This window comes from Melanotaenia boesemani, chromosome 10, assembly GCF_017639745.1.
Source record: "Melanotaenia boesemani isolate fMelBoe1 chromosome 10, fMelBoe1.pri, whole genome shotgun sequence".
Lineage (NCBI taxonomy): Eukaryota > Metazoa > Chordata > Actinopteri > Atheriniformes > Melanotaeniidae > Melanotaenia > Melanotaenia boesemani.
Genome location: NC_055691.1, coordinates 24,930,427 through 24,956,856, shown reverse-complemented (window position 1 = coordinate 24,956,856; position 26,430 = coordinate 24,930,427). Strand labels below are relative to the sequence as shown.

Sequence of the window (26,430 nt, the reverse complement as noted above, 5' to 3'; positions counted from 1 at the left end):
TCAGCCGCCAAGAACAAAGACTGGAAGGAAAAACTCTTCAGCCCAATTTGGCAATATCAGACTGCGCAACAATGGCTTCCAATATTTTCAATAAGAAATCAGACATGTCTAGAATTGCGGTTGTCAGAGGCCGGTTCTTTCCATGTTGATGTGTAACCACAACAACATGTAAGAGGACAAATGGATTCCTCTCAATGGTACAGCTCTCAGTGATAAGTTGAGGGAATAAAATAGATAGTGACAGATGTTTGACTCATCTTTGTAAGTGTAATCAACAGCATGAAGTAAAAAAAAAAACAACATCAACAAGATGTATACTCTGCAAAACTCTGAATGGAGCAGCTCTGTGAAATAAAGGGGTAAAAAGCAAAGCTAGAAGACAAGGAAGCAGATGGGATGAGGTGTTCTGGACCACTAACCACATGCACTCAAGGGTTAGTGCAATTCATATCCAATGTGCTGCCAAACAGCTGAAAAACCAAACTAAACCTCAGGGAGTTTTGTGAGTTGGTGACCCTTTGACCCATCTGTTCGTCACAGACGCACCATCAGAAAAGAGAGCGTGGGAGTTTTTACCTCTTACTAACTGAACATGATGCCCCGTGCCTCTACTGTGTATGTTAGTATGCGTTAGGGCAGATGAGAGTGAGGCAAACAAGCAGTGGAAAGGAACCTGTGGGAAAAAAATGAAGGGGGGGGGGAGATAAGCCCCAAGTGGCTGGAAGAATGACAATTGACAGGCTGTCAACATTCATCTGCATTCACATCTTTCCAGTCTGACACATCTAGCTGGCAGCCAACCACAGCCTTGTCGTATGAAGACGCAAGTGTGGAGACCACGTTTAAAGCTTTGGTTTTGAAAAACCCTGCTCTCATGCAGTATTTACTCTTGTTTCCCCACTAACTGACTTTAATTGCCAAGGATTGTTATGCTTACCACTGAAAGAGAGCAGAAAAGCGTGTAATAGGTTGTGGTTCAAAGGACGACTCTGGCTGGGACTGAGTCACTTGTCTCAACTTGCCCTTCAAATCTGCAATCATTCAGCTGATGTGATACAGATTTGGAGGCAAATGGAAACCACCATACCTCAGATGCCTTGTACAGCCAAGTATAGTGTGCCATGGGATAGAGTTACACTTTCATCACACCTATTTAAACTCGTGCCCACTTTTCACTGCCTGATTCAGAACAGTGTGTTAATCATGTAAGCAGAACGAGGTCATGTACCTGCAGCTCGAGTCAAATTCACCAACACAGAATGGTAAACATATCTTTTAAAGCTGCTATGATTAATATTAATAAAGAGTTAAATAACTTCAAAATGTCTAATTAACTCCCATGCTGTTAGATAATAGGTGACTAGCCAGTGAACAGAGTTGAGCATTTAGCTGCTGCAGAAGCAAATTTTCTCCCTCTGAAGTTAATGATGAACAAGAACAGAAACAACGTGAAAGGGCTTTTGAACTATTTTGGAGGATTGAACCAAACACAAATTATATGAATGCTAATGTGTAATTCTGAATATATATATCATTGAAGGCGTCAGGAAAGTGCCAAAAAGTTCACATGAACTTAGACAATGATGCTCTGTTGTCTTTTGTTCCACAAAACACTAAAAACGGACTCTGAAGCTGTTGGTTAGTACAATAACATGTTATGAAAGAACAAATTATACACTGACATGTCAAAAACAAATGACCAACTTGGTTAATATGCTGGTAGTGGATGCAACAAGTGGCACCAAAACACCTCTAACTCGCCAAAGCATGGATGCAGGAAGACCTCAGGAGGTGCCGTTTGGCATCTGAGCTGAGATTTTATCAGAAGATCTTTTAAGTCCTGTAAGTTTCAAGTTGGAAGCACCATGGATCAGCCTCTAGGTGTTTACTGCTGGTGATCATGAGCACAAGCCAGTGTGGTTCTGTTCAAAGCTGCTCACACCTGCTCATTTTCCCTCACATTTAACAAGTTATGTGAACCGACTGCTAAAAGAATTCTTTTTTGTGGTTGTTCACTTCATCTGTGTGGTGTCATATAGTGTAAATATCGAGGGAAATATTTGCTTGAAAGACAAAAAAGGGACAATACTAACCTGAGTCATTGATGGCCCTCATCTACATTATAGATTGGTTGGAAAATTATTTCATCTCGACTGTGCTAAAGGCAGCTTAAGACCTCTTTATCTGAGCCATTCAAGCAAAGAGTCAATGAAACACTGCAATTATGCCTGCTCTTTTAAAATCAGACAGTCTAATTGACTGTGTATTCAAGTAGAACAGCAGAATTCCCTCCAGCAAGTTTAATAACATTGATAAGCAGCATAATTCATAATCATACTGAGCTTGAAAATCTAAAATGCAGATTGATAAAATTTAAACATGCTGTTGGAGATTTGGTTTATGTGAATTTCAGACCTCTGTGTGTCATTTAATTCATCTCTCTCAAGTGTCTCTTTGAAACTGCTGATCAGGGGCTCAACAGGAGTTTTCAAAATATCTTTATAAAGCTCACACCACTTGCTTTTGGAGGGCTTGCAGTGAGGAGATGGGGATAATAACATGATGCTGCACATCAAACAGAGCCTGGTCAAAACGCAAAGCACTCAATATCTCATAGGAGTGAATTTAATGGCCACTGGTTGCTCTGTGCTCTTGACCCTCTCCAAGAGGCTCCATGTTAGTCACTCTCCAGTGCTTTTCAATTGAAACCAAGCCAGACTGTTAGTAGATGACATTTCAACTGTCTACTCAAAGACTAGATGACTGTACCACACGTTTTCAGCTGGTGATGCTCAGCTGATAAGAGACAGTAAAAGTGGATGCTTGGAGTTGTTAGTTGGACTATTTCCAGACACATATACACACACACACACACACATATATATATATATATATAAATCATTCTTTTTGTCTGCTCAGTGATTTGAACTACAATGGTTTGCATTGTTGCCAAGCAGCAAAAACCCACGTTATATTGTAGCTCAGTACACTCAATTTAATACACCTTCGAACTATAAATCCAAAATCCTTAGCTTTTTATGATGAGGTACTCTTTCTACATTTTCACTTGAACATTTTTATCTGTTAGACTGTTCAATCCGGGGTTTTTTTTAAAGGCAAAGTAATTTCACCCACAATAAACAAAAGTGAAAGCACAAGACACCAAACTTTTTACAGTCCTGGTACCCAGTTGACTTGCCTTAAGAGCATATGAAGCTACAGGTATCCTGTTTAACAATATCTAATTAAGCATGAGTACATGGGCGCAGTTCTAGAAAAATCATTTTTTTCTTTTTACATTACATTTGCTGGACTCTTGGCAGATAAGCCAAGATTAATGCCCAGTTTTCAGGGGGTGGGCAGGAAATGGGCCTATTTTTACTTGAATTTTAAAACCAAAACTGCCATATGGAACTGAAAATAAATTAGACAGCGTTATGTTTAGTAATTCCCACGCTGCATATTTGTTCAGTATAAAAAGGGGTGGATGATCATATCTGTGCATTTATTTCTCGCTGTCCTCTGCTGCCATCTAGTGTTGACTAATGATACCATTTAGATACGCAATTGAATTCAGTCAACATACAAGGCGATGCCTCAATAGGAATTTTACTCCTGAGTTTACAGTGAAAAAAAACTTTGATATTTTAAACTATACTTGAAACTTAATTCAACAATTAGACAGACAGTACATAGCAAGACTAATATCAAGACTGACACCTTCACACCCAATGTGCCAACTTCTCTTTTCTGAAGGTGAAGGGCGACAACATTTTCCACCACACTTGACTCTGTCCATTAACACTTTCTTTTTGAATCAAAAAATATTTTACAAAAAGCTTTGGTGACCTATGCCTGGGCATGTTTTGCATATATTAAAAGCATGAAAAATGTATAAATATCATGACTACAGCTAAATATAAAAAGACTATTGCACAACAGCCATGTGAGGATAGAAGAGGAGTGATCACTGTCGTAGCCACCAGCAGCTTTCAGGGTTTTCTGCGCCTGGAATACAAAACGTGTCAATCAAACTCCAGTTTACAGCACACGTAAACAAAACGCTTTTCTTAGACGTCTTGTAGAAAGTTGACAGCTTACTTTGTGATCCCATGATGCTCATATCCAGGTCCCATGTTTGATCCGGACTTCATCTCCACAGCCACAGAGCACTGGGGAGAAATGTAAAATACAGACCAAGTCTTGAATTTTAATCATATGAAGAGGATGTCAAGTGAAAAGATTCAAGAGCGCAGAGAAGCACTTCAGTCACCATTTTGTTAGCTTGTCTATCCCTAAAATGTTAATAAAAAGCACTACATAGTAATCAGGACTATGTACAACCTATTTTTGTTCTACCATCTTACACACAAAACACATCAGGAGCTGCCAAAGTGAGCTGCATTCAGGTCAATGTTCTGCCTGAACACATCTTCTGCAGACAAAATGTTTTCACACATTCAGTGTAGACCCGACATGTTCTAGTGATACAGCGTGGAGACAAAAAAATTAACGTCTGCATCACTTGCTGTAGACTTCTTGCAGAGATTTTCCACCCAGTCCCCAAACAAAATGAGAACCGCTGCTTCATCCTTTTTTCTGTTTTTCTGCAAATTGCTTTCCACTTGCTGCTCATTGTTCAAGATGCATTCAGGTAAAAGCAAAAGCTGAAACACGAGGAGCTTCATGTGGTCTTCTCATCTTGTTGTAAAGAGATCACAACACATCCTGCCTTCTGCATGCCACAGAAAGAAGTTCCCTCACACCCCTCCTGATCCCATCTCCACCAGTCCCCCACTGTGAAACAAGTGTGATCAGCAATTACACAAAGTGTGGAGTGAATTATCTGCACTTTGTCCTGAAAATCTCTGGTGTTCTCGTATGACAATGGGCACAGAAGCATCTGCTGTTCAACACTTCAGCTTTCTGTGCGTTAGACAAAAGCTCAGACACAAGCTCAACCTAATGAATTTCTATAAATCAACGCACATTCGATTCACTCTGCTTAAAATAATCTAACCTTACCCTTGTCTCTACATCAGTCCAAGCTCCATCTGATTGATTTCCATTAGCCGGGACGCCTTCTGAAGATTTCCGCTTGCGACTTTAGAGGCAAAAATAAAGGACAAATTTAACTTAACCATTATCAGTGCTACAAAAAATATTTTGCACTTCAGAAAAAAAGAACACACACATCTTAGAAGCTGGGTGATGCATTTAAATCTAATTTTGACTTATGACTGATAGCATTGTGTTACCTTGGGACTGCAGTGAGCTCCTGTTTCAGTGTCTCAATGTCAGTGAAGTGAACAGCTTGTCCTCCTCCTCTGGTTTTAATCACCTCCCCCTAAAGAAAAATGGGTGTAAAATACTATTTTATTATTAAGCACTAATTTCTAAACAAATAATAATAATAATAATAACTAAATGCCCTCCCCCCCAAAATGATCATATTTACATATTTTGTCCATATAAAAACATTTGCCAAACTGCAGCAGAAGTCATCTAATCTGCTTACACACTGACACTACTTTACATGTGACAATGCTGGAGTAATTCAGAAATACATGCTTAAAACCAAAAACAATAACTACTTAAAGATACTAAAAACAGAATACATCACAAGGGTCAGTGCTAAATAAACCAAAGAATTGGTTACCAACATGCCGGTTTTTCACAAGAACTGAACTGACCCTCTAGATAACTGAAATTAAAAGGTCTGACACTGCAGAATAAAGACAGAATTTACTTTGTTGAAATTTAATCATTTGCTTTAACTGCACAAAATAGTAATAAAGTCACCCATCGTTGCTGTAAAAGAAGTTGTGGGCACCCTGAACTACTTGGCAGGTGAGGAAATGTTACAAATTACACTGAATAACTTTGGATTGTCCACTTATGTGGTTTGGAAAATAATAAGAAAACTATGTACCACTTGTACCCTGTAAATGGTTATCTGACATGTAGATAACATTAATTTTGTTAGTTAAATCTATCACTGGTTACTTTGTCAAATAAGCAATCTGTTAAATGTAAATGCAGTTTCTTCACACAAAAGAAACTAAATCTGTGCATTCTTTAAACAAGCTCATATATAGTCTTAATCAGCTGCTTTTCAGTCATATTTTCTGACAAGAGCAGCAGCAAAATATGTAGAAATATGCTAAGAGCAGCTTTGTTGGAAAATATAAAGTTATAATTTCCTGCTTTTTTAACTTTGGGATGTGTTGAGCACTTAGAGACAATATGAGACTAGTTCAGCACATGCATGCTTGCAGGAGTGATTCAATTAGTTCATTTGGAGAACTATGTCTGTTAATATATGTTATCTGGACTAAAACTTTTACATGCATTTTTAATAATAACTTTTCACAAAAAGTTCCTGTGGAACAGACTCATATCCCACAGCAGCATTTGTTACCTTAATAAGTTTGGTCTGTATCTCGCCATCAGAAGCCACTTCCTGGTGTGTTAAGACATATCTGTCACACTTCGACAGGGCCTTCTCGTTTGGTGCAGACACCTGGATGGCATTGGGAATGACAGGCTGCAAGACTGTGCCCAAGTCTAGATTGGAGGATGGCTTGTGGTCCACCCATTTCTCCCCACCAGCAGAACGGGAACGACGGTGCAGGGGACGCACTGGTGTTGTCGTCTGCCCATACACGCAGAACAGAAATTTTAAAATGACAAAAATTAGAGAAAAAGGCACCAAAAGTGGAAAGTGGTAAACAGCTGGAGGCACTTTCACACGAAGGAACTCGCATTTTGATCAGAAAAATCAATTTGTACTCCATAATTACATGCTGCTGTCTGCAGCTAACTCACTGACCCTGTAGCTTCTCTCAATTATGTCTAGGGCAAATGTAGGGGAGGAACAGCACACTCCTTCCCCTCCACCACATAATTCTCCTCTCCTCTTGGCCTGGTTGGCAGAAGAGTCTGCTGGAAACTGAATTCTTTTAGATTTACTAGGGGACTGGGAACCCTGACTGTTGTCCAGAGCTGCCCGTTGCTCCCATGAAGCAATCGAGTAAGCCACAGACAGAGAGCTACTGCTGCTGGGGATGGGACAGATGGGCCTTGGGTTCATCTCAACCTCTTCAACTTTAGTGGCACTGACTGGCTGTGACCCTTGCACTGGACTGACATGGGGAGAATCGACAGGGCTCTGGGGAGCAAAGTGGAAGCGGAAGTTAGAGGGGGGAAAAAAAGGAAAGAAAAAAATCTTTTAAACTGGAACAAAAAGACAGTTTTAGGTATTAAAATCCACAAAAACACAACGCATCATTAAGGGAATATGATAATATATAGCTTGAGGCTGAAAGAATTGTTTAGTTTGTTCCTTATTGTGTGAATGCCCATGGAAAACTAGTTTATACAAGGCAATTAACCCCTCAAACTGAGAATGAACAATTGAGTAACATAATCATTTCTAAATTATTTGCATGAATCACACAAATAGATGAATGTCAGTTACAGCCCTACTGCAGTGCAGAGCAGCATCTTAACAGACCAGACATTTTCTCCTTAGCATATGTTTAAATATCAACTACAAGAGTGTATAAACTGGAAAAAAAAGGGAACAAAGCATTATGAAGACAACATACAGGAAGAGGTGATGGTGAGGCTGATCTCTTTGCTGGGAGACGCTCCTCTCTGGAAGGTCGCTGAGGCTTAGGAGGAGGCTGCAGCTGAGATTGAGTTTGAGGCTTAGGCTGAGACTGGGTCTGGGTCTGACGGGGTGGAGGATTTGGACGATCAGAAGCTTTGTTGTCTGCAACGATAGCCTTGAGCTGCTTTAACTTTTCGTCTTTCACCCAGAGCTTGTTTTGCATCTCAAGCTGCATTGCATTAACACGTCTTTCCTGTGCAACAGAAACATTAACATATGCATGCCAAAATCAGAAATGAAATGGTTACAAGAATAATTTTAAGTTAGTAATCCAAGGGTGCAAAGAAAAGAATAATGATGAAAACATTTAAAACAACTCACACATTCTTTCTCCCACTTGTACTGAGTGTCTGAGACCATGCCGTGCAGGCGCTGCTCCATGCGTCTCTTTTCAGACAGCTCTCTCTGCAGCCGCTGCTCCCTGGTTTCCAGCTCATTGTGGAGTGAACGCTTGTCATCCTCATAGATTTTAGTTGTTTTTTGCAGGATGTCAATCTGAAAAAGAGCCATATGAGACATTTAGGAAGCTTAAAACTCACACTAACAATTTTTAGAAGAAATTAAAGAGAAATTCCCTTCTCCCCAAACCTTGTGCTCTTGCATCTTGGTCTTTTTCTCTAAACGTTCAATCTCTGCTTTGTTGCTCTGGATGACTTTGTCCTTCTCTGCCAGTTTACTATTTTGTTCGTGAATAACGTTGTCTTTCGAAATGAGATTGGAGTCCACTTCCTGAAGCTTAGACTTCATCAAGTTGGCTAAAATAATACGAAGGAGAGGAAACACCAGTCATGGTAAGAAATTATCTTTATTTTCTTGTAACCTTATCCTTTAATGCCAATTTTTTTTTAGCTAAAATGTGAGCAGGCACCTGCTTTGTTGTAGTCCTCGATCATCATTTCTCTGATCCTGTGTCTGTTCTGCAGAGCTTCAATCAGCCGGGGCAGAGTGATGTCATCGTGAGGGTCAGTAAGCTCAGAGAATGGTAAAGGTGGGAGGCTGAGTCCTACGTAGTTTATAGCAGATGACACATCTACAATAACAGAATATACACTTCATGTAAATGCCTGATAAGCATAAATGCACCACTGAATAACAGACAAAACCACAACAACTAAATCAATAAATGACATAATCTGAGCAGAGGCCCTAAGTAAAAAAATTCACATGGCAAGTTTATTTATGATTTAAAGGTTTAATTTAGATGTAATGTTTTCATTAGACTTATTTTAATAAATGTATCATATTTAAGTATTAATAACATCAGCTTGGGTGTTAGAAATGATGAGGTAGTACTTCTGTGATTCCACAATGCCTTTTAGCAGATCTGGTTTGTTTGATTACCTTTATCTGTTGGACCACCACGTTCCTCCAGCTTGCGAGAGAGCTCCTCTTTAAATGCCTGGTTTCTATGACGACGGCCTGGAGTAAAGCCACAAATGGGCCTGTCCACGGGTCGGGCCACTTCCACCTCCTGGGTCATCTCTGCAAACCGCATCACAAGCTGCACAAACAGAGCACGAGTCATGTACCAGAAAAAAAAGGGATCCTTGTAAGTTCATTATAAGACATAGTGATGGTGTGGGATCAACTTACCACAGTTTCTTCATAGTCGTCAGCTTTGGGATTGACACAAACGACCATTCTGACTTTTCCTTCTCCATCAAAGTAGTTTTTAAACAGGTGGGTTACTTTGGAGTCTCTGTATGGGACCATCTATAAACAAAAACTCACATTACCTTAATTTTCATCCCATGTGATTGAAGCTTAGATTTACAGTATGTTCGTAAACAAACCTTGTTAGTTCCACACATTTGGTTCTCTCTTAGTATCTCAATGCAGGTCCGCAGATTCAGCAAAGATTGATTAATGTTGCCTGCAAGGTTAGATGCCATTAGACCTCAAGTGCACTCCAGCCAGGGATGAAATCAAATCTTGATGTCTTCTAACAAACCTGCTTCTCGTATCCGAGTGCCTTCTGCTCCCGTCCTGCCTGTGCGCTCACTTCCTGCCAAGTCCACCAAGCAGAGCTGACTAACAGTCACCTGGTTCTTGTCCTGACAGTCAAAATGAGATAAAGACAACAAAATGCACCAATGTAACTTCACATCAGGTATTACAAAAGTGCTCTGGAACCAGCAGTTTAGCTGTAGCTGACCTGGAGAATGTTGTCACCATCGGCATCAAGAGGAGCCTGAGCTAGTTTGATAATGAACACACTGTGTGAGCGGCTAGACTCCCTGTTCAGTCGTGTGTTTGCAACCTTCCTCTTCTTTTGACCTGGAAAAACAGAACAGGCAACTTAAAGAACAAACAAACACACCACCACCCCACAAGATTTTTACATGCAATATTAAGGCAACTGAGAGTTTATGCGTCTTTAATGTCCTTTTCCCAACACCGCAAGTTGAACTCGGGTATCTCAAGATAATGAAGCTTGTTCTGCAGTGAATGGATTATGTCAACTTCAAGATAAAAAAGGCCTGTTTTCTCAAAATAAATCTATCTTGTTAAATAGGCCTATTCTAGTTAATTTGCCTATCACCGTAAACAGCTGGATTGTGTGGTTACTGGCCGAAGCAGTATGGAGTTCGTCCAGCTATTATCTATGCCCACAAATGCCAGTCTAATCTCAGGAGCAGACATTTGCTAAACTCAGCGCAGCACACGCACCCCTAGACTTTGTGATAGATCCTTCCCAACTGTCATAATAACCAATAAAAGGCATCAATACAGGAACCTAGAGTTTCATGATATTAGCTGCATGATATCAGTATTGGCCAATTTCAGCTTCAAAATTAAATATTGGATGTCACCCACTCCACCAATATAATTAACCAATAAAATAACAGGCACTGGGAGAACGCAGTCTTTTTTTAAGTATAGGATGAAAATATCTTACTTGTTTTATTTAAAAACAAGTGGCGTGATTCAATTTGACATGTACATAATTAAAATGTTGAAATTTTTAATCTTTGACAGGGAGTGAATATTACATCGTTTTCAGCTTGTTGTTGTTGTTTTTACATCGGCATTTACCAAAAGGATAAAAAAATACGCAGAATATGACTGTATTTTGATCCTACAAAAGGAAACAAGATAATCTCTGCAATTTTTCTCTTAAAACAATTTATTCAGACTCATTATCAACCTGCTCAGAGAGAAGATTGACTGACGTCATTCCCTGGCCAGAGCCAACCCAGAGGCCGGCAATTCCAGGTCAGTCACAAGTAAAATCATCACAGCAGTGTTTTTTTTTTTTTTATATTTTTATTCCCTTACATCTGAATATGAATCTCAAGGTATAAAGAACTCACCTCTCCAGAATACTTGAAATGCTTCCTCTGCAGATTTAACCTCAACCTCCATACATCCAGCCACATACATGTTGTGATTTTGATCCTCTCTGAGGGTTTTAGACTGAGGTGGCCTAGAACAATAACAGACATGTTATTTACATGTATTGTATTAAGAAGTGGAACTACAGTTTCTTTCATGCAACAGTTGAGCAGCATCAAGCACTGAATGCAGATGGGAGAGGGATATAGATGCTTGAGCCAAAGAGACCTGAAAGTCTCTAATAATTAATGCCATACACAGAAATGCACAAGAGACTACAAGCAGCAGAGGAAGGATGACAGGATTCAAACACATCTCTCCCCAAAAAAAACACCCCTCTTCAACAGTGGAGACATTACCTGGTTTAGCCACAATCAGGACCCGTGTTGGTCATGCTTTCATGTAGGGCTGGGGGTTAAATTTTAGCACTAGAAGTACAATTTAATTTTGATTTTATTATGTTCAGATTTACACTTCAACAGCTTTTTAGGTGTAGCAATGGAGAACTTCATGAAAAACAAAGCTGGAGTCACAATCTGCAAGTTTATTATTGTTTAAAATAAATCTAAGCACTACTAAAAAGGTTTCTTTTTTCATGTTTCTGAGGTGACAATGTGCAATTCAATACTGACTTTTAGAGGATAAAATGCATTGACATATTTGCAAACTCACATTTTTTTTTATCATTATTAAACCGTATTGTTTCTTAGTTTTTCTTTTTCCTCAAATTTATGTATTTCACAGATTAGGAGACGTTTTGAAATCATGTTGAAATAAACTGGATCACTTCAACATTCGTGTTGTGTTGATCTATTTAAAAATATTGCCTTAGCATCTGTTCTGAATCTGATCTCATGTCAGCAGTAGTTTTTGAAGCATTTCAGACCATTCATAGCTCTAAATTTATGTAACTTCTTTGATTTGACTGATTTTAAACACCAGTCACCACAACTTCTGTATAACTTTAAAAATGTCTCCAACATTGATGAGGTGAGATTCTCTGCACTTTCTAAATGGTACATTTGAGTGCAATAAGAACAGCTCAGCTACTCTCAATCAATGAAAAGTCACTATTCACATACATTAACTCAGCGTTCTGGCGCACAGGTGTGCCTCCACCATTCCACCTAGTAAAAACAAAAGACAACAATTTTGTCTTTCACCTACTCTACCATGAAAACTTCAAGTGCTAAAACACACCATACTTAAAACTATTATTATTTAAAATTCCTGAACTAAAAGAGGTAAAAAAATAAATAAACACTGATTTTATGCACATGTATACATCTGAATTTTACACCTCTCACTACATTGTTTCAAACATACTTTGGTTTTATTGCATCTTCCTGAGATTCCTCAAGGAGATCGTAGATGTAGTTGTTGTAGATTTCAATGTAGGAGACAAAGATGCTGTAGCTGCTGTCTTCATCCACACCATCTGCTTTATAGGCGTCCTCTGTCTTAATCATGTCAGCAATTTCAGGATCAATCTTTTGCCTAAAAATAGAAAATGACAAATTATACATATACCACTTATCATACATCAGAACACTGAAAAGGACTCAGACGTAATGCAATGTAATGCAAATGTGCAATAAACAACTATTATTTATCTTTAATGCCCATCACATTGCAAAATCAGCCACAGAATCCCAATCTGTGTTATACTAAGCCTGTCAAATTATGTTAAGAATTAAGTGCTCCAAAGTAAATAAGAAACGCAAATGAGTAAATTTGTGTCCCACACTTAAATTTTTAAACTGCATCTCTGAAAACCAGTTGGGTTGTGGGGACAGCCCCAACTACAGATACAGATCAATTAAATAAACAAATAAATAACCATTACAGATTTACAGCCAAAGATTTAATTTAATTTCTCTCACAGCTGACAAGTTACCTTTCAGCCAGCCCAGACCCAAACATTGTAATAAATCTTTACCTGGAGGAGGGAGTTTTAGGAACAGACAAGTTGCTTTCCCGTCTTTGGCGCTCCAACAAAGCATCAACTTCACACTGAACCTCCATGCCATTTTTATCATCCGTCTTAAAAACCTGAGCAAACAAGAGTGATTTAGATAAACACACATTTTACACACAAAAAAAAAGACTGATTTGGGTTCAAATCACAACATAATTTTTTAATAATAGTCTCTTACATATCTTTTTGCCTGGTAAGGCCCAATAGTGTTGAAAATCATGTCAAGTGAACGTGGAAGAAGGCCCCCCTGACCTGGACAGCCAGTCATGGTAAATGTTTTTCCACTTCCCGTCACCCCATATGTAAACAGTAGACCTACAATAGACAGAGACAGAGAGATAGCGAATGACTAATCACGATCTGCTTTTAGTTTATGAGCTTGATATGGAGCACATATACTTAGTGGGACAAGAATAAAGTAGAATTACCAGGCAGGTTAATATTCTAGCTATCTATGGTTTAATCAATATTACATGGCTAAATTATCAAGGCTTATTTCTGGAGTTGGTCTGGGGTCTTACCATTTTTTCCATGAATTAGGTCATCAACAAGAGGTTTGGCCACATGTTCAAAGAGCTCCAGTTGAGATACAGAAACTCCAAATACTTTTTTAAAGGAGTACTGTGTCTGATAAGATAAAATGATCTATTAATATATTGCACAAATATAGTATGCTTTGTTTTTAAAATAATAAAAGACAAACTACTTTCTTTCTTTACCTCTTTGTATTCTCCATTGCGGTTTATCTTAAAGCCCTCAGGAGCGTGAAGCTGGATGGTTGTGCTGCTGATCACCTCAATACAGCATTCCTCGTCCTCCCCACCCAGGGGCCGCACGCGGCAGTAAACCTGAATAATATATCAAACAAAATCAAAATTTGCTCCAGCTAAAACACCAACTTCTCTACTACAGTCTGCGCATCCCCTGAAGTAGCTGATGAAATCATGCAACCCAATATAAAAAATGGCACTGCTAACCAAGTTGTCCTACTTAACCGAACATTAACCTGTTGTACTCACCCCAACCGGGTCTTTCTGGTTGTTGGGAGGCCTTTTAGCAGGGGGCCTGCGGGGGGTTTTAAACTTCCTGAAGGAAAATATGTCAGATTTGAACAACTTGTTACTTATTTATGACAAACTGATGAATGGTCAACAAAGCCAGTGGCTCACGGCTATGAAGCCTCAGGCTAGCGAAACGGCTAATCTAGCCAAACCGTCGAGAAGTTCGTAAACTCTTTAAAAAAGCAATTCAGCATAAAATAGATTTAGGTAAATACTCTGGACGCAAAAGAAATAAAAAAGCAAACTGCACTTACGCTTGTTTGTTCATTGTCGTCTGTTTCGGCTTCGCCGTTTCTGTTGCTCTAATTTTGAATCTTCCCTCCGCCTCAAATCAGAGGACTTTTTCAAAAGCAGCGTCTGTAGCAGCCAATAAGATCTCAGAACAACAAGCACGTGGTTCCGCCTTCACTTCCGAGACGTTCAGTTCCACCTATGCGTTCCACGTTGTGTCAACTCCAAAAAATGTAAAATATGTAGATGCGGACGCAGATAAAGAACAGCCTTAGAATCTAAGCAACCAAAAGTAAACAGCAACGAGGAAAATGTATTAATGTCACTATGACGCAGTGTATGTTTTAGATAATAACAGATGCATTTTAGCGATTTATCAGAAATTAATTTGGTTTAGTTCGCGTTTCAGTTTTTCAGAGTCGTAAGATTTGTGATAACGTCATCATTAAGCATAACACTGCAACACGTTATTGTTTATTGTTAACAGTGTTTTATTAGTTATTTATTATTTTATGATCAAATATCTTAAATGCATAAAATAAACTATATATATATTCGTATATATGGTCTAAATATACTAATTGAGCAATCGGTAACACACTTGTAATGTTCACGCAATAATGATATAAAATATGAAATGGAAAGATTTTTTTTAAATAAATTAAATACATATATTACAAAGTTTTGCCACTATAATCAGTGGTGTATTTGCAAAGACTTAAAACTCATTTTGATTATCAGTATTATTTTAAATGTCACTCTTTGACGCAGATTTTTAAAAAGCTTTTTCTTATATTTACAGGTTTGTTCCCTTCATAAATATTTTTTTCTTTGCATTAAACCATAGACTGTATGCATTAAAGTCACATGCTGAACTGAAAACGGATATGACAACACTTTGTAGCCTTCCCAAAATAACAAACATGGCTTTTACACAAGCTTTCTATAGAGCTGTGCTTTCTAAATTCTGTTAATCAGCGCCATCTACTGTCCACTAGCCATAACGCATCTATGTTACAAAACAGGCATTTTCAGCCATTGCAGTCACGTGTACCGCTGCGATATTATGCAAACAGAGTTCCCGATGTTTAACTGCTGCACTTAGGTTGACCATCACAGGTAAGCACTGGTTTTACCTTTATTTGTGCAGACAAACAATTTATTATCATGTCAAGTCATACGCGTTGTGCTGTTTTATTCTTTTGCTCTTCTAAGGGCGGAGAAATGAAAAGCAAACCCGCGAAGTCCGATGGCAATGGATCGAAGAAAAAAGTGAATAAAAGAGCTACAGAGGACTCTGGTCCAACTCTGTCTAAAAAGCTCCGCGAGAAAAGGGATGGAGAAACATCTAAATCAGGTGTGCAGTCATGATGGGAAAGCTTCAGTGGGGTGACATTGCACCAGAGATGTTCTGTTTATGACAGTTGAATGGATTTGTGCGTCTTCCAGGTCTTCCTCTCAAGTCTGCAGGAGCCCAAGTGAAGAATGGTCATGGAAGCATCCTGCACTATATTTACAGGAGCACTCTGGGCCAAAGTCTGCACTCCCAGATGAGACAGGTAAAAGTGGGGGGAAATTAGTGCTACCTACTTTTTCTGTTGACAGTGTGCATATTGCCAGTCTCAAAAAAAGTGAAAAAAAATCCAGATGGAAAGAGGGCTGTTTGACATGTTAAGGCATGACTGATTGTTGCAGCTGTTACAGTTGCAGCACTTTTGAGACTATGTTTTAGTTAGAAGAGGTCAAACACTTGTGCTTGTCTCGTACAGTGTCTTCAGGAACCTTTCATTCGCTCCCTGTCATCTTATCACTTCCATGGAGCCAGCAGCCCTTTTGACCGTAGAATCACCTGTCTGGAGTGGCACCCCACTCATCCCACCATCTTGGCTGCAGCCTCCAAAGGTGGAGACATTTATCTGTGGGACTTTGAGAAACCTGCAAAAAAAAGTTTTACACAAGGGGTGAGTGTTTGGTATGTGTATGACCAACAGTGTGAAATGTTCCAGCAGTTAGCCATTTTAATCTGCAGCCTTTTTGAGACATACTGAGGATGTTCACCACAGATTTGTTTGACGACACACCATTATTGATTTTCTGCTTAGATGGGAGCTGGAGACTCAGTTACAGACATGAAGTTTAACCAGTTAAATCCCAATCAGTTGTTCACCTCTTCTATGGGAGGTACAGCAGCACTTCGAGATTTCAGTGGGACAACTCTAACAGTGTTTGCCAACACAGATACACTAAAGTAAGACTTTTTTTCCCCCCAGAGTTGCAGATTTTAGGTATTTTCAGTCTAGCATCAGTCTTCTTGTCAGGTGGCCTGGGCTAGTTTTAACTTTTGCATGATCGTGGCATGCTAACAACGCCCCTGTATTAGGCTTGCATTTGTATTTATGTGCACAGAATGGAGCAGGAGACTTTATTGGAGGGATGAAGTTTTGCCCCACGGACTTCTCCAGACTTTATGTGGCTTCTGGCGAAGGCACACTGACCATGCAAAACTTTGAGGGGCATTCACCCACTCTACTGTCCAGAACCCAAGACTGTGGCCATGATCACCACAATGTCTGGTGAGAAAACTGAAAGAAGACTGATGCGCGGCAGTGACAAAAAGCAAAAAATTAGTTTAGCTTGTATTTCCTTAATTTTAGAAGAATATTTTCACTGACAGTAAAGTTCAAAAATCTTTCTTGTTTTGTTTATTTGTTTAGATGTTAATTGCCAAAGCTGTGAGAAGCACATATCAATCTTAATTTAGTTTCACTGTCATTTTATATTCAAGATAATATGTTATTAAAGTCACTAGAAATGTTTAAAAAGGAACTTTTAAATCACCAATCTTGGTCTTTTTTTACTTTTTAAATTTGGGCTTTTGGATCATTACACATGCCCAGTAAATTGACCTTTTTCTGCTTTGTCTTTTACAGCTGTTGGTACTGCTGTGTTGATGTATCCGTAAGCCGACAGATGCTCGTGACTGGAGACAATATGGGACAGCTATTACTTCTGGGGTTGGATGGCCAAAAGGTGGATTTTTTAAAAAGAAAAGAAGGAAGTTAATTGCTGTCTTTTTGTATTTGTGTGATCAGAAGATCAGTCATATAATCAGGTCTGTAAGTATTTGGACATAGACAATGGCCACTGTATAAAAAAAAAAAAAAAAAAAGGCTGGTTTCAGGGATGCAGCCATTTTTTACACCGTCCATAAATCCATTTATCTATTCTCACAGAATTAAGAATTAATAGTTTATTCATCATCTGCTGATTGATTTATGGATAAAAGGTCAGCAATTTGTTCCGAAGGTTGAATTTTCATTTGGTACCTGCCTGTGGGAGTTTTTAATATTCGATCCAAAGAGGAGCCTCTGAGAAAATTAAACAAAACAGTCAAAGAGGTAGACGGATCCTTATGAATGGCTAAATCACTCAGTTTTGTTCATTCTTGAAAAGAATAATCATACCAACAGGTTTAGCAACGACCGTGAGATCATGGCAGACGGCTTAAGTCAGTGCAGAATTTGGTGTAAATAAGTCCAAAATTCTCTCATGGAGGAAGGCAGGTTATTGTCAAAGTCAGTAATCAAGAAAGGCCTGTGTTAGTGTTCATACAGAATAAACAGACTATGCTGGAAAATATCTCACTGGATTTTATTTCTGATGCAACTTCTGTAGGAACAATCTGAAATGTTCGGTGCTACATCTCTCATATGTTGAAAATCCTTATAATTACATAAACTTTTCCACTTACTTTTTGAATCTGTGAAAATAAAAAAAATATAATTAGATGACTAAATTCTGAACAGTTCAACAGCTAAAAGTCTGTATTTCAATCACAGACTCATTGTTTCATTTAAAATCCGCTGTGGCGATCTGAAGTTAAAATGACTGGCTGAGCATTTTTCAGGCTTGAACGTTTTTTGTATTATTTTAAAAATGTAACGTCTCTTTACATCCTTGATTTTTCAGATTTTTAGTGATAAGTTGCACAAAGCTAAAGTGACCCATGCAGAGTTTAACACCCGATGCGACTGGTTGCTGGCGACGGCCTCTGTTGACCACACAGTGAAGCTTTGGGACCTGAGGAACATCAAAGACAAGAAAAGTTTCCTCCATGAAATGCCTCATGAGAGGGCCGTCAACTCAGGTAACGCTCTCTTTGAAAAACTTTAACTTTCTCAGTTGTAAGGAGAGCAACTTCTCCTGAGTCTTGACAACGCATTCATACTAAATTATGTTGAGACACAGCTGGTAATTGATGTTGTCATACAGTGCAGGTGTTTAGTCCTCATTTGATCAGCTTTCTTAATTCGTTTGATCACTCTGTGGAAACTTCCATATAAGACGGCATTAGACTTTTCTGTACATTTAAATATATTCCGTAATGTTTATTAATAGTTATCCATTTTTTTTATATCAGACTGATTGCATACATGCTGCATGTGTCTGAGCTGTGTCTCGTACACATCTCCATTCAAAGCTTACGAACAAACATCTGCATGTATGATAAATTTTCTTTTTTATCATTTTATTTTAATCAGAAAATCTAAAGGAAATCTTGTGTTGCCATGTTGATCAAGGTTAATGGTGTTTTAAGAGATTAAGCACTCTGAATTTAGTTTCAACATACTTTAACCCACAATCTTGCAGTAAAAAAGAATCCCAGCCATCGTTTGAACCACCCTGCTTTGATCTCACAGGGTTGAGATGATCTTTAATCATTCTTCCAAATCTTGTGATTGTTGTTTCTTCACAGCCTATTTCAACCCATTGGACTGCTCTAAGTTGCTCACTACAGATCAGTATGACCAGATCCGTGTCTACTCATCCTCTGATTGGTCAAAGCCTCAACATATCATTCAACATCCACATAGGCAGTTTCAACACCTCACGCCCATCAAGGTTGGTTTTCTCTTTGTATGTGTGTTCATCCTGTCACACATATAGAAATGTCTCCTGAGGGTACACGAGTAGAGCCAACCTGATGAGGAATAATAATATATTTTTATGGCATGTGTTCAAAGTTTATACACAGACAGCAAAATAAGTGAACACCATTGCACATTTAAAGAATTTAATGGAAAAAAAAAACATGTTTATATTATGCAATATTGGGTACATGATATTTCCTGCAGTGAAGCACAGACAGGACACAAGAAAGCCCTGCTTCCCTTTCTCACCTACATCCATTTACACCAGGGGTCCCTAACTCCAGTCCTCGTGAGCTGCTGTCCTGCTGGTTTTAGATGTCTCCTACTACAACACACCTCTGCACAAGCCTGTTAATGACCCAGTGATTTGAGTTAGGTGTGTTGCATCAGGATAGAATCCAAAACCTGCAGGGCAGTAGCTCACGAGGACCAGAGTTGGAGATCCCTGATTTACACAAACTTCCCTTTTTTTATTTTCATTATATGCGACTGAAAACCTCAATTTCTGTGTCCTTGGAAAGATGGCTGTGATTAATGAATTTTAGAGGAAAGGATAAAAATGCAGCTGTGCCACCAATAGTTTTTGTTAGAGACATAGCAATAGTTTTAATTTTATTTATAGCATTTATGGCAGCAGAATATTGTTGTATTTGTTCTGTGTAGGCCACATGGCATCCTGCGTATGACCTGATTGTGGCTGGACGTTACCCTGATGATCGCATCTGCACTAGCGACCAGAGGACCATTGACATCTATGACTCCAACACTGCAGAGCTCGTTTTTCAGCTGTACGATTCCACTGCCTCAGGGATCAAATCTGTGAGTATCATTCTTTTATGTATTAACATGTGAAAACACCAAAGCTGTGGCTATTAAAGCAAAGAATTTTGTTCCTGCAGATCAACAAATTCAGTCCAATGGGTGATGTAATTGGATCCGGCATGGGTGAGTTCTCCAGAAATTTAACTTGACTAAAGTTTTGGCTCTTTTGAGGGAAAAGGCTTTCTTAAGCACCATCATGCTCACTCAGGTGTAATGCTGCTGGTCTGGGACCATGACCAGTCTTTGCTCAACGGTCGGCACAAAGAGCTCGAGGGAACCTCAGCTTCACCGGATGGTTTAAGGGGACAGCGGAGGAGTCAGCAGCGCCCTAACAGGGACCGGAAGGGTCCGGATACAAAGCTCAAGAAAAAACTGGCTTCTCTGGAAGAAACTGAGACCAAAACCAAGACTGGATGTACAAAGAAAAACAAGCGCAGATGAGGAAGAAATTAACTGTCAAACTGCCAGAGTCTTAAAAATCCTGATGTATAAATATTGTTTGTGTTTCTAATTTCAGGGATTGTTTGTAAGAGTATCTAAAAAAAGTTTTAGATACTCATGTCCGAACCAGTTCAAAACTGGGATGCTGATTATAATCTATCAGCTATTTTTCTACTTTACAACAATAAATAAAATCATTCATATATGACTGAGTCTTAGCAGATCTTTTACTACATGCATAATTAGTTATGAATACCCAAAACAAACTGATTCAAAGCAGCTGACTAGTGCCACACACTTTTATTTTACTGTAAGTATAAGCTTATGGATTAAGAAGAGAAAAGAAAACTTCCACGTAGTTCATAGACTGTGATGTTTGCCAGCTGCAGGAGCATTCCACCCCAAGCTTCACGCTTATCTCTGCTCTTCTGAGCCTGGTGAGCTGAGTACACCATGCTCAGGACAAGATTGTCAAACTCAGACTGAGTCAGGCGGGTTTTCTGACGAGCCTCTAGTGTGCTCACCATGAGCGACATGGAACTCAGACTTTTTGGAATGTCATCATTGATCTGAGACAAGAATTCCCGCCCCTGCCTCATCGATGCCATCTCCTTATCCAGCAGGAGGACGTTGCTGTCCTGGTCTATCACTACTCCACCCAGCAGAAACTGCGTATAAGAAAAAAACTATGCTTCACTTGATCAAAAGCAGTGTGCATTTTAAATAAATTTCTTGATTTAAATCAGATTTTCAGAAAGTACCTCAAACATTAGGTTGACATCAACAGACGAGGTAGTTTTTGAACGTGTGCCTCCAGAAACATCTGAAAAAGAAAATACTTGAACTTTTACCGTTTCAAGATAAATTGTACTTTAAAATCCTTGAAGGGAACACTTGTTTAGCCATCTGTAATTCACATCAAGAAGTGCATGCAATATCATAAATGTAGCAACATAAATATTGAAAGAAAACGTGCATCAGTTTTAATCGCAGCTCTGTTTTTTTACTCACCCTGCAGTATGTTGTCAAACCAGAGCCACAAAATAATCTGAAGGCAGATTTTTTGTTGTAACCTCATTCTTCTCTGATTAGTACCCTCAGACATCACACCACATTAGTCTTGCCTCCACACTCTCTAAAAGACTTGTGAATCCAAAGCAGAGGAAACGTGGACTAAATACCACACATTTTTTCAAGATTGGAAAAATGAACCAAAAGCCAGATGGCTGCGATACAGAGTAGGAAAATCCTGAAGCTACCAGGATTTTTCAGAAGCAACTATTTTCTCTTTTTATTGTGCTGTACTCAAGTGAAAAAACACTAAAAGCAACATAACCCCACAAAACAAAACAAAATATAAATCCGTGTATTAACCTTAAATACATTCCTACCTGTCTGGAGAAGTGTTTATTCAACTAAGAAAGTTGGACATGTATTCAGAATCGTAACACCAACAGAATGTAATTAATTGCAAATCATTATATCTCTTACTATATCATAAAATAAACAAAGGCATGCATTTTGATGCCAGCAAGACACTTCAAAGAATTTAGGACAGAAGTATGTTGTTCCTGTACTGAATCAGATTTGGAACCTGTTCAAAATGGATTACAAAATTTCGAGACAGTTTTCACAATAAAATTAGCTATATTCACTGACAAGCGTTCTCACAAGTGGTCCTGAGCCCAAAATAAAGGCTTGAGTGTCAAATCAACGTAGTGGAACGAGGTGCTGCAGTAACAACGCTCCACCACACGGTGGCAGTAAGTTGTTGATGACAGCTTTATAGCTGCTCAACGAAAGACTTTATTTACTTCCGGTGAACGGTTCAGTTGCTTCTGAATGTTTAAATAGTGGGGATAAAGGTAACCACACCTACTTGTTTATTGCCTATATTATTGATTAATCTCCTATTAATAAAAACCTAGTTTAAACCTTATTTCAACATTGCCATATATGAATTTTCTCCAGAGAGAACGGCGCGCAGCTAGCTTCTGTGGGCGCGAATGTTAGCTAACCATTACAGCATAGCTAGCATCACCAGCCACCTAGCTATATTTGTTTTGCCTCTGATAGAGCTTTTGCAGTTTTTCTGGTTTCAGGCGTAAAATGGGATGCCACGGCAAATGAAGAGCCTGAGTTAAAAAAAAGCATATGCGTCATTTAACAGCACTCACATAGTAGTTCGCTGTAGTGCTAATCATTTTATAAAAATTGCTTCATAAGTGATCTTATGAGTAGCTGCATCTATGTTTCTATTTACCAACAAGCAACTTATCAAAACAATGGCGTTCAAGCTACATTAGAAACTTTTTCCGCTTATCAGCCATTTGTTTTAATTGTTCCGCCAGAGATCAGATTAATTACTTTTTCCATCTGCACAATATTTAGTATACACCATGGTTATAAGTAAAATAAAAATGTTTAAAACTGGTACACTGTCATCAAACTGCATACATTGTAAGAGACTGTCATTGAACTATAAACATGTTGATATTTTTTGTTGGCTTTCAACAAGGCAAGCGGCAAAGATGGAGTCCAGCGAGGAGGGTGGCCTCAGTGTTGGGGGCTCTGTGGGAGAGGAAAACTACTTCCTGGGATATACATTCACCGATCGTTCACATTCGAGTCGTGTGGTAAAGAGCATCATGGACCTGTGCCTGGAGGACGGGCTGTTTGCTGATGTCACCATCACGGTGGACAGCAAAGAGTTTCACCTGCACCGGTTGGTACTCTCAGCACAGAGCAGTTTTTTCCGCTCAATGTTCACCTCCAACCTCAAAGAGTCCCACAACCGCATGATAGAGCTGAAGGATGTGAGTGCCACAGTCTTTCAGCTACTGATTGACTACATCTACCATGGCACGATTAAACTAAGAGTGGAGGAGCTGCAGGACACCTATGAGATGGCAGACATGTACCAGCTGACTGCTCTGTTTGAAGAATGCTCCCGCTTCCTCTCACGCACAGTTGAGGTTAAGAACTGTTTACAGGTAATCTATTGTTTTCATAGATGCAACATTCCATGTAGTTAAGTGATGATTTTGTGGAGTGAGCATTTCTTTTTCTTTGTGTCCAGGTGATGTGGCTCGCAGACAGACATAGTGACCAGGAGCTCTATACTGCAGCCAAGCACTGTGCTAAAATCCACCTGGCTCAGCTGCATCAGACTGAGGAATTTCTCAATCTGCCTCTCTGTCTGCTTTTGGACATCATTAAAGGTATAACAGATTGATGTCACATTAAATCCAATTTTCATTTTCTATATATTTCAAAGAAAAGTGGTTGTATAAATGTCCAGTTACTTGATGGTCTCTGTTTTTTTTTCTTTCAGTTATTTTATATGACATACAAAGTAAAAAGGAGAGTCTTGTAAATAGACAGTCTTTCATTGTGAGAATAGTGTACTTTGTTCCTAATCTTTGCTTTTTTTGAAGAAGCAAATTTTTTATTAAAAAAAAAGGAAAAGTCATTCTGAGTGGTTATCATGCAAAACACTGTTATGCTCTTTTGATAGTTGAAACGTCTGAGTTGAAGTTGTTAAAAGGCACAGTGTTTGTGTTTAGATGGCGTTCCAAGCTCTCAGAATCCAAAAGTGGCCATTGAGTCATGGATTAACCACAACAAGGTTGAGAGAGAAGAGTTTGCTTGCATCCTCCAAGAGAATCTTAAGGTAGTATTGCTTAATACAGATGCCACATTGATGTCAATGATATGATGCCTTTTCAGGGCCAGGACTGATTATGAATGATCAAGTAGACCGCTAAGCAATATACATGCTATATACATTGCAGAACATGAAAACATTTTAAATGACAGAAAACCTTATCAAAAATGTTTTTATTATTATTAATTTGCTACAGATGTGTCATAATAGGAGGATTATTTTTTCAGTGAAGCAGCAAATTTGAAAATTAATTTATTTGGTTTTTAATCTGTAAAAAATACAAAATAGCAATTAAATACAAAGTACTGGGGGAAAAAAAGATTGGATAGTTGGTCGGGGATTTTTATATTATTTTATTACTTGCTCCCTGAAACTGTTTGTCACTAATGCCAGTGTCTGCTTTGTCTTCAGGAAATTGGTGAAAATGTCCACATATACCTGATTGGTAAAGAAGAGACGAGGACTCACTCCCTTGCTGTGTCGTTGCACTGTGACGAGGACGATGTGATCAGTGTGAGTGGCCAGAACAGTTTATGCCATCAGATCACGGCAGCCTGTAAACATGGCGGTGACCTTTACGTGGTTGGAGGGTCTATTCCTCGCCGCATGTGGAAGTGTAACATGCACACTATGGACTGGGAGCGCTGTGCACCTCTGCTCAGAGACCGTCTCCACCACACCATGGTTTCCGTCTCTACGGAAGATGCTATCTACTCACTAGGTGGTAAGACACTGCAAGACACACTCTCTAATGCTGTCATCTACTACACAGTAAAGGACAACAAGTGGACAGAAACCAGCCAGCTAGACACTGCTGTGTCTGGGGCTGCTGGTGTTAACTTGGGAGGTACCATATACCTACTTGGCGGGGAAGAGAACGACATGGACTTTTTCACTAAGCCATCCCGTCTCATTCAGTGCTTTGACACCTCCTCACAACAGTGCCAGATCAAACCCTACATGCTGCCATTTGCTGGCTGCATGCATGCTGCCGTCCACATGGATGTGATCTTCATTGTAGCAGAAGGAGACTCCCTGGTGTGCTACAATCCACTGTTGGAAAGCTTCACGCGCCTCCGCTTCCCCGAAGTATGGAGCTGCATCCCATCACTGTGGAAAGTGGCCAGCTGCAATGGCTGTATATATGTCTTTAGAGACAAATGTAAGAAAGGTGATGCTAATACACTGAAGTTTAACCCAGCCACATCTGTGGTCTCAGTTATCAGAGGTATAAAAATCCTCCTCACAAACTGGCAGTTTGTCTTAGCCTAACGTGTCCTCTGGACGTTCACACTGTGGTCTACACACTAACCACAGTGAATCAGGGAAGACTTTTGGACAACTTAATAGAACTTTACTGTTCAGGCATCTAATGAAGAGATCCATGCTACAATTATGTACTCAACTGTGTCAATCATTCCTAGTTACAACAATATAGTCATGTGTGTCACTTGCTGCTGTTGTAGTGCATCATTGTGCATTTCTTAACTGGGAAGTAAATTTGTGGTGATGCTGTGACCAGTGATGAACTAATATGATGTTTCCTGTGCACTTCTAGTTTAACATGCATGAAGAGCTAGACAACTTACCCTTCAGTAAAATGTTATCATGATGCTGACAAAGGCAAAATATCCTTAATTTCAAATTCCAAGTCATTGTGCATATAAATAATGAAGGATGTTTTTTAACTTGAGAAAATGTTTTGTTTTTTCCTGAAGATTGGTTTTTTTTTGTATGTACTCTGTGGTTGTTCATAAGATGTGTTAAATATATCAGTGTATCTACAAGCTGTCAGTTTTTGTTTTTGCCTTTTGGCTCTTGACATTGTTTATTACCAGAATATAGCATCTTTAACTTTTGCAGTTTTACAGAGAAGCATTTTAAATTGTTACTGTACATTTGTCTTTGATGAAATTATACTCAATATGAAAGGCAGGGTGTTTAAAGTGCTTGTTTATTCTATTCTATTCTATTCTATTCTATTCTACAGTCATTTAGCAGACGCTTTCATCCAAAGCTACTTAAATTTGAGAGTAAGAACCTCACAAGCAAGAATTCAAACAATAGGGGACATCATAATTAAGTAGCAGTCAGACTGCTGTGAGTCCAGTTAGACCCAGGTGCTGTCATGTAGTGCTAGAGACAGAGCATATAATGTTTGAAAAGTGGAAGTAAAGGGACAGAAAGCTACTAGAGGGAGACCAAAACTTTGATCCCATTGATGTGCTGCAAGAGGCTGTGCAGCTGAAACCTAAGCTCAGGAACATGTCAGACTTTGTGAACTATTC

The 26,430-nt window shown here is 39.0% G+C and overlaps 4 protein-coding genes and 1 non-coding gene across 8 annotated transcripts; 2 read left to right on the top strand and 3 right to left on the bottom strand.

Moving 5' to 3' along the window:
* Nucleotides 1-3,592: 3,592 nt before the first annotated feature.
* Nucleotides 3,593-14,407, bottom strand: kif23 (kinesin family member 23). Of its 4 annotated transcripts, XM_041998244.1 has the most exons (24): nt 14,305-14,407; nt 14,009-14,075; nt 13,709-13,837; nt 13,511-13,616; nt 13,168-13,304; nt 12,951-13,063; nt 12,338-12,508; nt 12,094-12,138; nt 10,990-11,102; nt 9,831-9,952; nt 9,627-9,729; nt 9,469-9,548; nt 9,269-9,388; nt 9,017-9,176; nt 8,544-8,705; nt 8,264-8,430; nt 7,997-8,170; nt 7,611-7,868; nt 6,833-7,171; nt 6,422-6,655; nt 5,259-5,347; nt 5,026-5,104; nt 4,102-4,172; nt 3,593-4,008 (listed from the first exon to the last, which is right to left on the bottom strand). In XM_041998244.1, the coding sequence occupies exons 1-24, from the start codon at nt 14,316-14,318 to the stop codon at nt 3,993-3,995; spliced, it is 3,069 nt and encodes a 1,022-aa protein (XP_041854178.1). In that variant the 5' UTR covers nt 14,319-14,407; the 3' UTR covers nt 3,593-3,992. The 4 variants fall into 4 exon arrangements, with proteins under 4 accessions (XP_041854178.1, XP_041854180.1, XP_041854179.1 ...); XM_041998246.1 differs by lacking the exon at nt 6,833-7,171; XM_041998245.1 differs by lacking the exon at nt 12,094-12,138.
* LOC121648251 lies at nt 10,824-10,920 on the bottom strand. Its single transcript, XR_006011938.1, has one exon. It is a non-coding gene; the product is annotated as a Z30 small nucleolar RNA (small nucleolar RNA).
* An 878-nt stretch (nt 14,408-15,285) lies between the features above and the next one.
* ddb2 (damage-specific DNA binding protein 2) lies at nt 15,286-20,683 on the top strand. Its single transcript, XM_041998105.1, is given in 12 exon segments — nt 15,286-15,400; nt 15,497-15,638; nt 15,731-15,840; nt 16,051-16,242; nt 16,688-16,854; nt 17,212-17,311; nt 18,251-18,428; nt 19,038-19,183; nt 19,876-20,031; nt 20,112-20,157; nt 20,243-20,449; nt 20,452-20,683. Coding segments are annotated over 11 exon segments (1,494 nt in total). The 5' UTR covers nt 15,286-15,400; nt 15,497-15,505; the 3' UTR covers nt 20,511-20,683.
* A 5-nt stretch (nt 20,684-20,688) lies between these two features.
* LOC121648149 (protein FAM180A) lies at nt 20,689-21,650 on the bottom strand. Its single transcript, XM_041998106.1, has 3 exons — nt 21,487-21,650; nt 21,237-21,298; nt 20,689-21,143 (listed from the first exon to the last, which is right to left on the bottom strand). Exons 1-3 carry the CDS (start codon nt 21,578-21,580, stop codon nt 20,805-20,807), a joined length of 495 nt encoding a protein of 164 aa, XP_041854040.1. The 5' UTR covers nt 21,581-21,650; the 3' UTR covers nt 20,689-20,804.
* Nucleotides 21,651-22,264: 614 nt separating this feature from the next.
* Nucleotides 22,265-26,104, top strand: kbtbd4 (kelch repeat and BTB (POZ) domain containing 4). The gene is made up of 5 exons (XM_041998167.1): nt 22,265-22,340; nt 22,994-23,468; nt 23,555-23,696; nt 24,042-24,148; nt 24,554-26,104. Exons 2-5 carry the CDS (start codon nt 23,007-23,009, stop codon nt 25,412-25,414), a joined length of 1,572 nt encoding a protein of 523 aa, XP_041854101.1. The 5' UTR covers nt 22,265-22,340; nt 22,994-23,006; the 3' UTR covers nt 25,415-26,104.
* The last annotated feature ends 326 nt before the right edge of the window (nt 26,105-26,430 follow it).